At 36.0% G+C, this 16,023-nt stretch overlaps 1 protein-coding gene and 1 pseudogene across 1 annotated transcript; both read right to left on the reverse strand.

The window, feature by feature from the left end:
• Positions 1 to 947: 947 nt before the first annotated feature.
• LOC120088766 (ubiquinone biosynthesis O-methyltransferase, mitochondrial) lies at positions 948 to 11,961 on the reverse strand. The gene is made up of 9 exons (XM_039046202.1): positions 11,601 to 11,961; positions 4,449 to 4,538; positions 3,686 to 3,764; positions 2,594 to 2,671; positions 2,449 to 2,497; positions 1,989 to 2,038; positions 1,629 to 1,778; positions 1,428 to 1,508; positions 948 to 1,336 (listed from the first exon to the last, which is right to left on the reverse strand). The coding sequence occupies exons 1-9, from the start codon at positions 11,894 to 11,896 to the stop codon at positions 1,220 to 1,222; spliced, it is 990 nt and encodes a 329-aa protein (XP_038902130.1). The 5' UTR covers positions 11,897 to 11,961; the 3' UTR covers positions 948 to 1,219.
• Positions 8,000 to 9,361, reverse strand: LOC120087690 (annotated as a pseudogene).
• Positions 11,962 to 16,023: the final 4,062 nt, after the last annotated feature.

Here is a 16,023-nt window from a genome sequence, read left to right on the forward strand (position 1 = left end):
AAAAAAAAATGTAATTTATAAGCATGATTGAAAAAATACAAAAAAAAAAATAATAATAATAAAACAAGTGATCATTTAGCTAAAATAGAGTTGTATTGGCGAAAATATGACTAAAATAAAATTGCACAACAAAAATTATGCGAAGCCTCTCAATGTACAATGGCATAGCTCTTGTGCGATCTTGTTTTGTTCATTTCTCTGTCAATACAACTTCATTTTAGTTACAATCCTTCCTTATCATATATTTTTTTCGTGCTCTTTCCAACCATGCTTTTAAAATGAACAAAAACTCACAAAATCTTGGACATTAATACCTCAAATGAAAAATCAGTTTAAGTTTATACTTTGTAGGGTCGTTTAAATTCAAGATTCATGAACATTTTGCATTGTCTGTAAGCATGGTTGGAAAAAACATGAAAAAAATGTATGAAAGCACATGATCATTTAGCAAAAACAAAGTTGTAGTGAAAGAGCTAGGTTCAAATTTATGGTATTTTGATATTTAAGGGTAAAAATTTTACTCCTAAAAAAGGTAATAAAAAAACATGTTTTTAGAAAAAGAGGTCATTTGCATAGAAGCCCTTAGGTTATTTTGAGCAATTTTCCATGAACACCCCTAGTTAGTGGGTCCCGCGTGAAAACAAATCTCGCTAGTTCCTCCCCTTCGCTACAAGAACCTACTGAAAAGCTAAAATTCCCTTCTTCTTTTTTTTTTTTTTTTTTTTTAAAACCCCTTCGCTACAAGAACCTACTGAAAAGCTAAAATTCCCTTCTTCTTTTTTTCTTTTTTTCTTTTTAAAAAAAAAAAAAAAAAAAAAAAAAAAAAAAAACCCTCACCCTTAAATGCTGTTCTTAAATGATGCTCGACCTTTTAAATACATAAAAAGTCATTCCACACAGACAAGACTTCCCTTCCATCTCCCAACCTAATACTTCATATCCATGCCAAAGCAAATATAAGATCTTTTTAGTGAAGCAAACACTCAAGAGTAATAATCAATAATAATGTGCAATTCACAACATATTTTTCTTCCCTTCTGCTCAAAATGGAGATTTATTGAAGAAAGTAAGATAAAAGTGGAGCCTGCCAAGATCACAAAGCTCAAGCAAATTGCTTAAATATGAGATTGATAAGTTTCATATGCCACAAAGAAAAACATAAGTGTTTGAGGGAATGCCTAGAGGGAAGCTAACTGAGAATTGAGATTACACACCTTTGTTAGTCAGTTTGCCGGCTATTTTTTGTACCATACGCGATGTAATTTACACTGATATCATCTGAAAGGGACCATTGGCCAGTTAAGGGATTGTACACAAATCCGGCCATCTCTTCCACCTGAAACAACCAACCATACATGAAAATGGTTATAACAACCAGAGAAAACATAAAGATATGGTCATATGGATGTTTTATGCATTAATCTTACTGAAATAGAGGCGCGTTGTAATATCAGAACCAATTCTTCAGGGGTAAGTAAGCTCGACCACTGATGCGTACCTTTAGGAAGCTGCTAGCGTAAGAAAATATTACTACTGAATTCACTTTTCGGAGAATCCAATCGAATAAGAGTAGTAGTATGGCCTCGAGAGAAATTAGATTAGGAAAAAGAATGTTGATGATAGTATACCCAACGAAGAATGTATTCTGCTGCAACAATGGCGGTTGCAAATGCCCTCATAGAACGGTTAATGGTAGAAATAACTGTAGCTCCTTTAGGCACTGTCAATGCTGCCAAGGACTGACAAAATCCAGCAGGATCTGCCACATGCTCGATTACCTATCGAAAGGGTTTGCTTAGAAGAGCTTGGATATAAATCTAACAGCAACAGTTCAGTCTCAGTCATGATCAGGGTAACAAGTAAGAGAAGTTGATGCCTCAAGGGATACAGCTCGCGTTATAATTGCACTTTGAAACCATATTTATGAAGAAATTTTGATAGATAATGTCTAGTTAATTTCTGCATGTAGAATGAGAGTGAGAGCAAACCTCTGAAGCGATGACAGCATCAAACTCCTTTCGCTGCTCTACCAGATTTTCTGTGATAAGGTAGTATCATATGATTCAATATTCAAGGATAAACAAAGGATTTCTCATGGCAAAGATAAAGTGATTTTGGTGAAACAAAGAATTTAAGCATCTAAGGATCAACAAGCGAGGTGGATAAGTGGATTCAGAAAAGAGCATCGTGCACTGTTTATTCCCTCATAAGAAGTATGTAACCCAATTCTCCCTCTCTTTCTTGGAAAAAAAGTGTGATGCAAATTCGGTACAGAACAAGTAGGTTGGAGGTAGTCAACCAAAGGATAGGCAGCTAGCATACTTGAACTCATTCAAATATACAACATGGTGAACTCATTCAAGTTCAAGCACATAATAGGTGTAAAATAACAGAGGTTTGATAGTTCAGGAAGATAATTTATAAGGGAAATCAAGTTTTTGCACGTACCAGCTGTGGTACAACAATATTCAATTGTTGATGTCACAGGATCCAGGTCCTGCATATACAAGTACGTCCAGAGACCACCAAGTTAAATTCTACATAGATCTTTCCAAATAAACGATTTGTTTGACTTCAAGAATAATAACCATACAGCATGCACACGGGCAATCTTGATGTTTTTGTCCACAATATCAATTCCTGTCACAGTTGCTCCCATTCGAGCTAAAGGCTAAAAGAACAGAAAAAGAAAGTTAATGAACATGGGATCAAGAACGTCTTCCAGAAGTTTACATGAACCAAGAAAAAGTTATTAAACCAAGAGAGCAGAATGGCATTAAAGATTATGGTTTCAAGCCTAGAAATTAGCGCATGGCTCAGTTCTTGACCTGTGCTTTGGACTGAACTTATTTCTCTTGAAAATATGGTACAGCTCATGTATCAGCCTTCTACGTGACTGGAGCTTCTTAGAAGTTAGCATGAGGGAGAATATCATTTTACAGCACAAGCGATAGTATTTGCTCTCCTCTAACGTAAATTGAATGTAGACCTTCAATTTTGTCTCTATATTCGGCCAAAGGAAAAGGGGGGAAGGGCTTCATAGTATTTGCTGACAGGAATGACTTACTTTATGACATTACTAATTAGAAAAGCTTTTCTGCTACCGTTTTAACAGCTTTTGACTCTAAGACAAGAGGACTTATCACTACCCCTTGCCCTAAGGTTGTTCTTCTGTTTTTGTGTCAATATAAGCTCCCTCAGTTTCTCATCAAAAGAAGAGAAAAGAAAAGACTCATTCCAAATAGCGTTGTTCTCTTTGTCCGGTCTCATTCTTAAACTGGAAAGGAGAGATATGGAATGGAATAGCTTAAAAATGTGTTACACCCATGAGACAATGACCAAACCAACAGATGATCTACAAGTGTTTTACAAATTGTTCCATGCTATGAGTTCAATACACTTAGAAATTGTTTGCTTTTGTGCTAATAACTTGACAAGTCATGAATCTATAATTAATAATTATCAGCTCATTTCAAAAGATAGATTTAAAAATTATTGCTTCAGTTAACAGACAAGAATTGGGGGAAGAATTTGGAAAAACTCTCTTGGAACTAGACTAATGCCAGATGGTATATATGAAGAAAAGAAAGCATACAAGTTACACCAAGCAATTAAATTTTCCTTCATAATAAGACTACAGCCAGACCCAAAAAAAAAAAAAAAAAAGAAGAGAAAAACTGCATGCCTCAGAGAGAATTCCACCACCACAACCAACATCAACAAATTTCAGTCCTTCAAAAGGCCTAACTGAACAAGGGTCCCTCCTGCAACGAATTTAACCAATCAGAGATTCAGAATTCCTGGAACAGTGCGAGGTAAAAAAAAAAAATTAATTTCACTAGTATTGCACTGAATTATAAACTTTAGACTCCAGGAAAAAGAAACATGCTAAATGTTAATCTAGATTGAATGTCATATAATATCTCGAATCACAGCTCAATACCATACATGTAATTTTACTCTAAGAATTCTTGGGAGAAACTCCAGTTCGTTTTTTTCTGCATAACTAAAAGAACCAGAACTGTCAATATGAAATGATATTTTGAATACTAATAACCTATATAAAATGGATATAGAATGATGCATGGAATTCTTAGCATTTTGAGGAGAATCTTTCATTTAGTAACTAATGCATCAAATGAAGTAATTTCAAGCAGATAATGAATCCACTTAAACAAAATGCAGTTGACTTGAAGAATACAATGCTATCCCTGCATTCCTTACCCTTAATTAAAACTATCAACTATCCAGCAATAGAATGGTGGCGGTGGTTCGTCCTAAAAATAACTAAGAAGATTGCATAACAACATGGCTTGGGTAAAACCAAAAGAAAGAGTTCAATTTGGAGTCAGAAGTCGGCCATCATGGTAGTTACTGGAACCAAACCAATGTTTAAATGTGCCTAGAAGACCCGCCATAAAAGTGGATCTGAAATGATGGTGAAGTACCTAAAATGACGGCAAAGAGTGGATCTGATAAATGAGACTCTTGTAGGATTCAACGCATGTAGGGGCTTAAATGGCCCTTCGGAGTCCCACCTGAAAACCACAGCTCCAGTTTTTACAAATTTTACCAGGTGCTTTAATCCTTACTATGGCATGAACTATGTTCTGGAAGGAAATTTATTAGAAGGGCAGTGTCCATGAACACAAATGATAGCAATACATGGATGATATCAAAGACACATTCACAAAACAAATATGCTGTAAACTTCGAGACTTGATATATAATCCAGCAAATGACATGCTTTTTTAATAAAGCGCTTTTTTAATAAAGCAACAATTGAGATACTTCACACATACCACCATACAAATCAAATGACTGAAAAACTAATATATATTTTTTCTTATTTTGCCAAACTAGAGACTGACATGCTCAATATCAAAAGAACGCATGGCCAAGATTCAAAAAGCATATGCAATCAATCTTGTTGTGGGCCAATATGGCAAAGCGTTTTGCCTTACAAGGATGACCCAATAGGTCATTCCAAGAAAAATGAGAATGTTGGTAATGGAAAAATTAAGTTACTAATGGTCAAATTAATTACTCGAGAGATTAATTAGTCAAGTGACTATTACAAATCAATTTTCTAGATAATCAAAAGGCTCGAAATATTTGAGGTACACTGAAATACATCCCAAATTTTCTATTCTCTAGTTCTCTCTCTAAACTATTACAACTTGATCGTCAAAGTGTTGGTGACCAAGCACCACACGGTACAAGGTTCTCTATTGTGCAAGGCGTTCGTTTGATTTCTTCCCGAGCATTATAAAATTCACCTTGGATACCAAATTTTGGTATCAACAATTGGTGTCATCTCTGGGGAGATTTGACTTAGTGTTATACTCAAAATCGTACGTTCCGGCAAAAATGAGTACCGACATGAACACGAACTGAAGTAGACCGAAATCAATGGCGTGCTGAATATCTCTCAAGGGTTGAAGACTATCTGGAATTTTTGTGATGTTGGGAAATTGGTCAAGTAGTTCCAACACTCGAGGGTCTAAAGTGCTTTGTTGGCTAGGATTTGCTTGGCTGTCTTTAATGAACAGGGCCAGGGAAAAAGTAGCCGCTTGATTGATGGCTTCTTTGGTTGGAACAATGGAGAATAATTGTCCCTTATGTTTATTGTGACTGCCTGAAGACAGCTGTGATGAATTTGTTGGCAGTGGCATGAGTAACACCTTCTTGCCCATCCAATCAAACTGATATGTATTGTCATGACCCCTGTGTAAAGTTTGATTGTCAAATTTCCATGGTCGACCAAGGAGAACATGGAAAGCATCCATGTCAATCACATCACAAATGATTTGGTCCTTGTAATGGCTTCCAATGGACAGAGGCAGAGTGCAAATTTCGCTAACCATGGCTTCACCCCCTTTCTCAATCTATCCTATCTGGTAAGGATGTGGATGAGGCTCAACCTTAAGCTTGAGGGTTCACACTAGTTTCCTAGACACCATATTTTCAGAGCTGCTGCTATCAATAATCACTGAGCATACTTTGCCATTGACAGTGCAACAGGTTCAAAATAGAGAATGGAGTTGAGAGTTGATCTCCGTGGTGGGAGCAAGGAGAATATTTTGAACCACACACGATAATTCCTCCACATCATCTGGGTTAGTAACTTGGAATTCATCAGTGTCTTCAATGCTATCACTTTCTTCTTCCACTTCTTGGACAGCAAGGTTCCTTCTTTGAGGGCAGTCATTAGAAAGATGTCCAACTTGTCCACACCTGAAACATTTACCAAGATTAGGCCTATTATAAGGATTTGCACCTTTATTTTGTAAAGTAGTGGAACTTCCCTTGTTAATAGCATCATTCTTGGTTGGTTCTTTTGGTTTATTGATTGAAGAAGTTGATGGAGTAGCGGTCTGAACGTTTCCCCTATTGATTTTTTTGTTCGAAGAGTTGTCTTGTCTCATGCTGTTCGTCTAGAATTCCAGTGCTTTTGTTTTTGCATCTCATCATCTTCTATAGTAGTGGCTATGGATACTGCTTCAGAAAGGTAGTTCATTGGATGGAGGTGTACTTTCTCCCTGATTTCTGGCCGTAATCCATCAACGAGCCTGGCAATTTGTTGATTTTCGCTTTCAGCTAGATTATTCCTTGCACTTAAACGTTGAAACTCCTCGGTGTAATCTTCAACGCTTCGAGCCCCTTGTTTGCAATGTTGGAATTGGTTATATAAGAGTCTTTCATGGTGGATAGGAAGAAATCTCTTCTTCATTAGCCGCAACATCTTTGGCCAATTTGTAATCGGTTGTTTTCCATAGATCTTTCTATTCGTTTGGAGCTGATCCCACCATGCGGAAGCCCCACTTTTGAGTTTGAAGGACACCAACTTAACCTTCTTATGTTCGGGGGTGCCCATATATTCGAAGAAACTCTTGACTCCCTTCACTCAATCCAAGAAAATCTCGATGTTCATTCTTCCATTGTAAGTAGGGAGATCTACCTTCATTTTGTAGTCAGAATCTGCCCTCCAAGGTGGTCCACGCTGGTTATGAAGGTAATCTTGCCAATCTTGATAGGTGTTCTGCCCATAATACCATGTAAGGACCTTCTTGAACCCGTTCTTGATTTTCTTGGTTAAATTGTTGAGTGTGCAGCCAACTTTGATTGTCTTTGTCCGAGGATTCAGGTCATAACCCAGCAGATTTGGAGGAAAAAATCTGGTCTGCTGCTGATGGAATCTTGCCGTGACCCCTGGGCAAGCCGCTGCACCACCAAAACCATGTCTGGCCATTGGAGCTCGCTGAAAAGGCATTCGGGGCTGGTTTCTTGGAGGGGAACGTACCTGATCTTGAATTCTAATGCTCAAATGTCCCTGCTTACCTTTCTCTCTTGCTTCAGCAATCGGTTGTCCTCCACTTTCTTGATTTTCTTGTTGGTTGTCGTGGGTCTCAACTTCCTTGCCCTTGTTGCCCAACATCTTCTTGAGTGCTTTAGTCATTTGCTCCATTACTTGATGCATATCAGCCATGGAAGTCTGCATTGCCATGCACGTCTCATTGAGCAGATTGATCACTAACTCAATGACAACAAATCTTTTGTTGATCGATCGAGGAGATGTGGATGCTTCCGCATCTGAGGAGGAAGGAGGGTTGATGCCCTTCACCACGAGGCCCTATCAAATAGGGTGCTCTGATACCAATCTTGAACTAGACCCCTAAATCTTGGAGAATTCTTGAATGTAAAGAATTTTATTCATCTTCAAGTGAAGGTAAGGTTCCCTTCAAATAGACCCAAAGGAAAAGGGTTGTTACACACCTAACTTAACTAACACTAAATCTAGGCCCCTTTAAATAGACCCAAAGGGGAAGGGCTTTTTCACACCTAAACTAAACATAAAAATAAATAAGAATTTAATAAAGAAACTACATAATTTTACTAAAATACCCCTACATCACGAACCGAGCTATTGATGGAGACAATTCACTGCTGATGTTTTTCTTTGGAGGAACAAGAACTCTGCAGGCGTCCTTGGGGTCCCACTGCATTATGGAATCTTTTTGAGCTGCTTGAGTACCAATTAATCACTTTCATGTGCTATATATCAATTCTTTTACTGCTTATAGTTTTCATGTGATCTTATGTCAATACATTTATCAACAAGAGCCCACCTCAAATTCCAGATGTTAGACTTCCTAAAGATTGCCTGTTTGAGGCTGCCTCGTCACTAAGAACCGAAATCAACCATGTAATCTCCATTTATGTGATACTTGCTTCTAGGAGACATTTGAAGAAATTTCTCAGTGCTTTTATTGGCTTATGGGTTCTATCAATAGTTGGCAGCTGGTGCAATTTTCTGATCTTGTTCCCTCAACGGATGTTATGAGCTCCATAAATATATAAACTTGATTTCTACAGCTTCAATGCATGTTTCATCATAGTAAGAGCCTCTTCATAAGTTTGATTTCCACCAATAAAGCCACTCATATGAACAAACACACAACCAGGTATCCCAGACCCCTTTGAGAGTTCCTCATCCCTTAAATCTTGCCATTGGGCAGGCAACGTCCTACAACTCTCAAATCTGTTGGGAGATACTGCCACTGCTTGCACTCGCCAGTGTTTGCTTCCATCGTTTTGATCGAGCACATATTTGATTGAATTTTCAATCTTCAACTCCTGTTCGAGCTCAAATAGATGAAGATTCCAAGGGCAAAAATGTTGTCAAAACCATTATTTCTCCACTAGGGTCAATATCATGTCTTGTTGCAAGACATCCTATTACAATTGATCTAGCTGGTAGCCATGACTTTGCATGAAATCTAACACTATCTAAGAACTCACAACCGGCCAGGGCCATTGCTTTCTCGAAGGCCTTATTCTCATACTCGGGTGATTGATCCAATCTCCCCAACCTTGAAGATAGGTGTGTGTTATTCACATATTGCAGTGGCTGATCTGTATCATATTGATTAATGCTGCATCAATTGCCTCCATGAAACTTTTGTAAACAGCCAAAAACAGCCTGTGCCCTTCATCAACTCGAAGTTCCTTTGCAATAATCTCCTTCCCAAAATGCTTATAAACAAGACCAGGCGCTGCTAAGCTTAGTGGTGAAACCATGGCCAAAAACCTCTTCAAACCCCTTTTGATGATGATCATATCGATCATGACTTGGATCATATACGCCCCTAACATCAAGGACTGCATCAAGACCTTGTAATACCTGGGGATCACAGGTTCAAACAATTTGAGCATTAGAGAACTTATCCATCAAGCGAATCATGAAGCAACCAAGTGCTTCATTGCAATGGAAGCTCCCATGGTGTGTCCCGACTCGCTTTATGGGAATGGAATCAGCAGAAGAAGCAAGGGAAAGGGAAGCAAGGGAAGAAGTAGCCATGAAAGTGCGTAGAAAGAAAAAGTTAGGGAACGAGAGGAATTGCTTGTGGTTAAACTCTAAACCTCTGCATTTTCTAATTTTGTTATACATATCCTTTGTATTGTCACAAACTGTGTCAATCCTTTATGAGACGTATGGAGACTAAACCATAAGGTTGGCCATAAAGCTAATAGTTAATTTGGCTAAGTATGAAGACCAACCCATAGGTTGAATACTAAGATGGAAGACAAGAGGCTGACACCAAGGAGAAAGCCAAGTGAAGACCCATGACCAAATAGTAACCAAAAACTCTTAATCCAAGCATAAGTTAGAAATGTACTTACAACTTACAAGGCTTTGATCAAGAGAGTTGGGGGTAATTATTATGGGAGAAAAAGTAAATCTTAATTTAGCTAAGTATGGAGACTGACCTATAGGGTTGGCCATGAAGCCATAAGTTTATTTGGCTAAATATGGAGATTGACCCATAGAATCGGCCATGAAGCCATAGTCTTTTTGGCTAAGTACAAAGATCAACCCATAGAGTCGGCCATAAAACCATAAACTTATTGAACTGAATATGGAGACCAACCTATAGGGTCGACCATGAAGCCATTAGTTAATTTGGCTAAGTATGGGGTCAACCATGAAGCCATGAGTTAATTTGGCAAAGTATGGAGACTAACTCATAGCATTGGTCATGAAGCCATAAGTTTATTTGGTTAACTATGGGGATTGACCGATAGAGTCAGTAATGAATCCACAAGCCAATTCGGCTAAGTATGATAACCAACCCATAGGGTCGATCATGAAGTCATAAGTTTATTTGGCTAAGTATGAAGACCGACCCACAGGGTCGGCCATGAAGCTATTAAGTTAATTTGGCTAAGTATGGAGGCCACCCTATATAAGTTTATTTTGCTACTAATGAAAACCAATCCATAGGGTCGACCATGAAGCCATAAGTTTATTTGGCTAAGGATAAAGACGGACTCATAGAGTCGGTCATGCTAATATAACTAAATATGAAGACCAACCCATAAGGTCGACCACAAGCTAATATAGCTAAATATGGAGACCGACCCATAGGATTGGCCATATTTATTTAGATAAGTACGAAGACCAACCCATAGGGTTGACCATATTTAAACGACTATGGGTCGACCATGCCAGTACAAAAAGGCCATGAAGGCCACTCCCTAGGATCGACCATAAGAAAGAGATTTTTTAAAAAAAGGAAAAAAAGGGTTAAAATAGACCAGAACTCCTAATCCAAGAGTAAGTTGAAGGTATACTAACAAGACTTCGATTAGGAGTTGGGGGCAACTATTGTGGGTAATATATGGCTAAGTGTTTTGCCTTACAAAGATGACCCAAAAGGTCATTTTAAGAAAAATGAAATTATTCCTAACAGCTAAATTAAGATAATAACGACCAAATTAGTTGCTCGAAAGATTAATTAACCAAGTGACTATTACGAAATCAAATTTCTATATAATCAAAAGGGCTAGAGACATTTGAGGTATGCTGAAATACATCCCAAATTCTCTATTCTCTAGCTCTCTCTAAACAATTACTAACTTCATCGTCAGAATATTGGTGGCCAAATACCACATCGGTGTGAGGTTCTCTATTGTACAGGGTGTTCCTTCAATTTCTTCTCGAGCATTATAAATTCACAGTAGGTACCAAAATTCGCTATTAACAAATATCGATATCAACTTAAACGACGATCTTGGATAACCACCAAAATTGTGAACGACGATCTTGGATAACCACCAAAATTGTGACTTACATGAATACATTTGCAGAACAAAACTCTTTTTACGTGAATTGATTTCTTTTTCTTATTCATAAGAAGTCTCGGCTTAGATTAACATCAGATATACGTGCGTAGCATAAGCATTAATAAAGGTTATACATGCAATCTATGTAGAACCTTCAAGCATCGCGATTCGATATATAGTGATAAAATGTGATGAAAGTTTCGTCCCACATATATGTAAAAGAATTGAACCAGGTAAGAAAGGATTGATTTCCAGGAAAATAAAGGAGAGCAGCCTAAAAAATCTCCAACCATCCAAACGCGATATTCCGTACATTTGCAATAAGAGTTGAACCCCTGTGCACTACCAAATACTTTAAAATTTCCAAATCACCAACCCGAATTCTCCTAAACTATCCCGATAGAAAAAAGAAAAGAATTCTAAGAACAGAAATCGTCTAAACAATGCATCTTTTTAGAGAATTCGAGAATTACCAGGTGTCAGCAATGGCGGCGAATTTGGAAAGCTCGAGCTGATTCACAGACGAGGTAGTAGAAGCGTTTCTGTCTATTTTCTCAGGTCGAGATGCAGTTTGTAGCTCAGCATTTTGAGGCGGTGCTAAAGAAGAACCGGCGGGAGAGAGCTGCGGCGATGAGGCGTCAGAGAAGTGCCTGATATGATACAGATTTCGTGGTGCTCGAATTGAATGTTGGTAACGGGAATCTCCGATGCCATGGAAGACGGTGGAGCTTAGAGCTCGGAGCTGGTTAATGCGGAATTTGGAAGCCATGAGTGAGAGAAGAGAAACTAGAAGGGGGAATTTTACGTGAAAGATTAAGGCATTTTTATTTATTGATAATATGGTAATGGTAGATTAAGATCAAGTATTTAATTTAAGCAAATATACCCTCTACTTTTACTAAATGCCCCTCAAAGGCTTTTGAATCATCTCTCAAATGGTTAATTTCACATTAAAAAAATTCATAATAATCATAAATTGAATTAATGTGTTTGAATTGATCACGCACTGAAAATAAGTTGGACAGGGTCATAACTTCTATAAAAATTATGAATATAGGAAAAAAAAAGATCAACATTGACCCTAAAGTTGTCTAGTAATGTAATTTGAAACCTAAACTTTTAATTTCATTAAATTGAATCCTAACTTAATTAAATAAGGTTTCGTTTGTTAACCATTCCATTTTTAGTTTCTTATTTTTCAAAATAAAATCTATTTTCTTCTCAATTCTTACCATGATTTCCATCTTTTCGAGTAGAATGATTGAATTCTTAACCAAATTCAAAAACTAAAAACAAGTTTTTGAAAGCTACTTTTTTTAGTTTTCAAAATTTGACTTTAAAAAAAATATATCTTTTTGATCTATGTGTTTTCAAGAATAGGTGCATTTAGTTCTAATGTTTTAAATCGATCATTTTAATTTCTGAATTTTCAATAATAGGTTCAAATGGTTCCGACGTACTAATAAAACCATGGTGATGTGGCAAGATGACTAGAAAAAAATTTATATTTTTAATTTTTTTCCCTCTTCTCTCTTTCTCCTCTCTTCTTTCCCTCCTCTCTCTCCCTTCTCTCTCCTCTCATCTTCACTCTAAATCACTCATCCCTTTCCATCCTCTCTCTCCTTCTGTGTAATTTTCCATTCAAATGCAATTTTCTTTTTCATTTTTCATTCAAAGGAGAAGGAAAAAAAAAGCAAAAATTTAAGAAAAATAAATGATAATCAACACCATAATCACCCTCTGACTTTAGTTATTTTCTTCTTCTTTGTGTTTGTGGGCAAAAAAATCTTTGACAACTGCCAGCCAGAAAAATCCACAACTTTGGAACAATGTCTCGTTTCTCAATTAACTCCATGCTCTCATTTTCAGACTTCTTCCTTAATTTTCTTGATGAGTCTCTTTAGTTATGAGCATTCTGGTGGTTTTGGCACTAATTCCTTCCAAATTTCAACCTTTAAACGTTTATAACAACTTAACATACCAGGTAATAATTCCTTTCATTTGGTTTAATATCTAACTCAATGACTAAAACTCTAAAAGATCACTTGAAGATGTGTACAAATTTTGATATAAATCTTGTGTCATTCCACCCATCTTCAAAATTAACTACACAATCAAATTTCGAAATCCACTTCCCTGTGGCTTCGTCCTTGCCTCCGGAGCAAGGTTAATCTGAAGAAAGAAGGTTGAGATTTTAGAGAGAGAAAATTAAAGCAAAAATGCCAGGAAAGTTGATGTTTGAAAATTTTAAATGACACATTAAGTGGGTAGTAGGAAGAAAAAGTTGCATATGAATGAAAAATTAAAAAATAAAGACAGATGGAAATTAGGTGTTCAAATAACCCGATAATTTGAACAATTTGGACTACCCAACCCAAAATGTAAGAGTTGGGTTGGGTTGGGTTGAATTTTTATTGGGTTGGGTTGGATTGTAGTTTGGGAATGATCCAACCCAACCCGAATTTGATATATATATTTATATATTTCTCTTGGTTTAAAGTTTAATTTCTTTGTATGGATTAATTTTTTAATTTTTAATATTTTTCTTTTAAAATTGTTATGATATTTGTCTTTGTTTAAAGTTTAAAATAAATATCTACATATTTTTCATTAAAAAAAGTTCTAACCCAACAACCCAACCCAAATTTTAAGGGTTAGGTTGAAAACTTTATTTTGGTCATTTAGATTACCAATCAAACCAATCCGAATTTTCGGGTTGTCCAAAAAATACCTTCAATCTAACCCAACCCATATACACCCCTAATGGAAATGGGAGAAGGATTCAAAGTAAAAATACGATGAGGGAGAAGAAGAGAGAATAGGAAAAAAGTTAAAAATATATATATTTTTTAGTCATCTTACCACGTAATCATTTAATCAAAATTTTTTATTAAGTTTAGGGAAAGATGCACTTTGTTGGTCCCAGAGGCTTGATATTAGTGTCTATTTGATCTATGAAGTTTCAAAATATGCTTCTAAATGGTCATTCAGTTAACTTGAACTAATGAAAAAATGATATAGTATGTTAAGTTGACACATTTTAAATGAAGTAATATTTTTACTAATATTTTTATTGCTATTTTAATGAGGTGGAATTTTCTATTTTTTCTCTTCCCTTCTTTCCATTTCTCTCCTCCCTCCTCCTTTTTCTCTCCCTTTATCTCTCTAAAGCATGTTGTTCACAAAATCCTCCATAGAAGCAAAGCTTTATATATATAATATATAAAAGCAAAGCTCATTTTTAATTTGGAAAATGTTGAACCTAAATGTATCTTAGATTCCAAAAACCCTAAATCAATTTTTCATATCCTTTTCTATTTCTGCACCAATTTGTCCATATTTTCTCGAATATTGTTCAAGATTGGGCATTTATACAAGTGAAGTTATGCCTACTGTCAAAGCCTGAAGCTGCTGTTGTTTTAAGAATTTTATGTCTGAACTTAATAGATAATTTTTCTAAAGGTAAGAATTACAAATGACAATCATTAAAAAAACAAACTTTAATTAGAAATTCGTTCACAAAAACAGATATTTATGTTTTGTTTGTGTTCTGTAGTAGGTTAATTTGTTTTTGATAAACTAATGCTCTTTTATATATGTAAAATAAATAAAATAACTATTGGTTTTTCAAAAAATTACCGTTGAAATATTCGCTATTTTTCCAAATTAAAAATAAGTTTTTGCTTCCTATGAACGTTTCTGGTTTTAGAGACCGAAAATTTCATAAAATAACCCAAAAACCAGAAACTTTTCTATGAATGACCCATTTCTAAAAACTTTGTTGTCATTGACTTTTTCCACATATGAAATACCATTTTTGTCTCCGATTTTAAATGCTACTCTCCTACTCTTCTTCATCCTTTGATCTTCTCTTCCAACCACCTATTATTTACAATTTAATGCAACCATTTATTCTCAACTAATATTATACCATTAGAATTCGATGCTATTAGATCTTAACCATGGGACAAGTAAACGAATATCATTTTCAACTCTTCAATTTCACTCAAGCACTATCATCTTCTCCATTACTCTATCACTTTCAGTTGAACACAGATCGCTTTCAACTTCATTCAATTCATTTTATGGGTCTAGAGCAAGCATTCTTCGAAGAAGATCATTTTACATATCCAGAAACAAATGCAGTAAGTGTTAATCAAAAGTTTTAGAAGTTTGTTCACTATTATTTTGTTGATCGTGTACCATTATATATGCAATCATGTACCATTGTATTTGCGATTGTATATCATGAGGTACATGATCATTTACCACAACATACACAATCGTATACCACAACATACACGATTGCATATTGTTAGATATTAGATCATATACCATTGTATATATGATCGTATACTCTTTTATAGGCGATTGTTTAACATACATATTGTTGTTTCTATAATTTTAATGTTTGATCGATTATTACAATTAGCGTATTGCAGATCAATGATGTTACTTTGCATCTTTGTACGCTATGGTAGGAAGTGGGACCAGACCGAAAGTAACTATGTTCGCGGTCACATGAAAGGTACGATCTAAAGATTAGACACGATATATCATGTAGTGAACTAGTGAGTCTTCTACTCCAACGACTAAATATCGATCTGGATAGATTTAACATACACATGAAATTTCGTTACAATCTATTGGTCCAAGCTCCCCCGATCGATATAGTTGATGGTGAAGACCTTAGTTTTTCTTTTTTTTTTTTTTTTTTTTTTTTGGAAGGCAGTGCATGCTTGCCCGAAATGCCTGTTTGTATCAGTCACACCACATGATATTCATGGAACATACACTAAAAACATGTACCATTAGGGCAATCCGACCATTTCAACTACTCAGGACTTTGCCGTTCCAACTACATCAAGACACAACATTCCCACTATGTCTTCACTA

The sequence above is a fragment of the Benincasa hispida genome, chromosome 10, assembly GCF_009727055.1.
Source record: "Benincasa hispida cultivar B227 chromosome 10, ASM972705v1, whole genome shotgun sequence".
Taxonomy (NCBI): domain Eukaryota; kingdom Viridiplantae; phylum Streptophyta; class Magnoliopsida; order Cucurbitales; family Cucurbitaceae; genus Benincasa; species Benincasa hispida.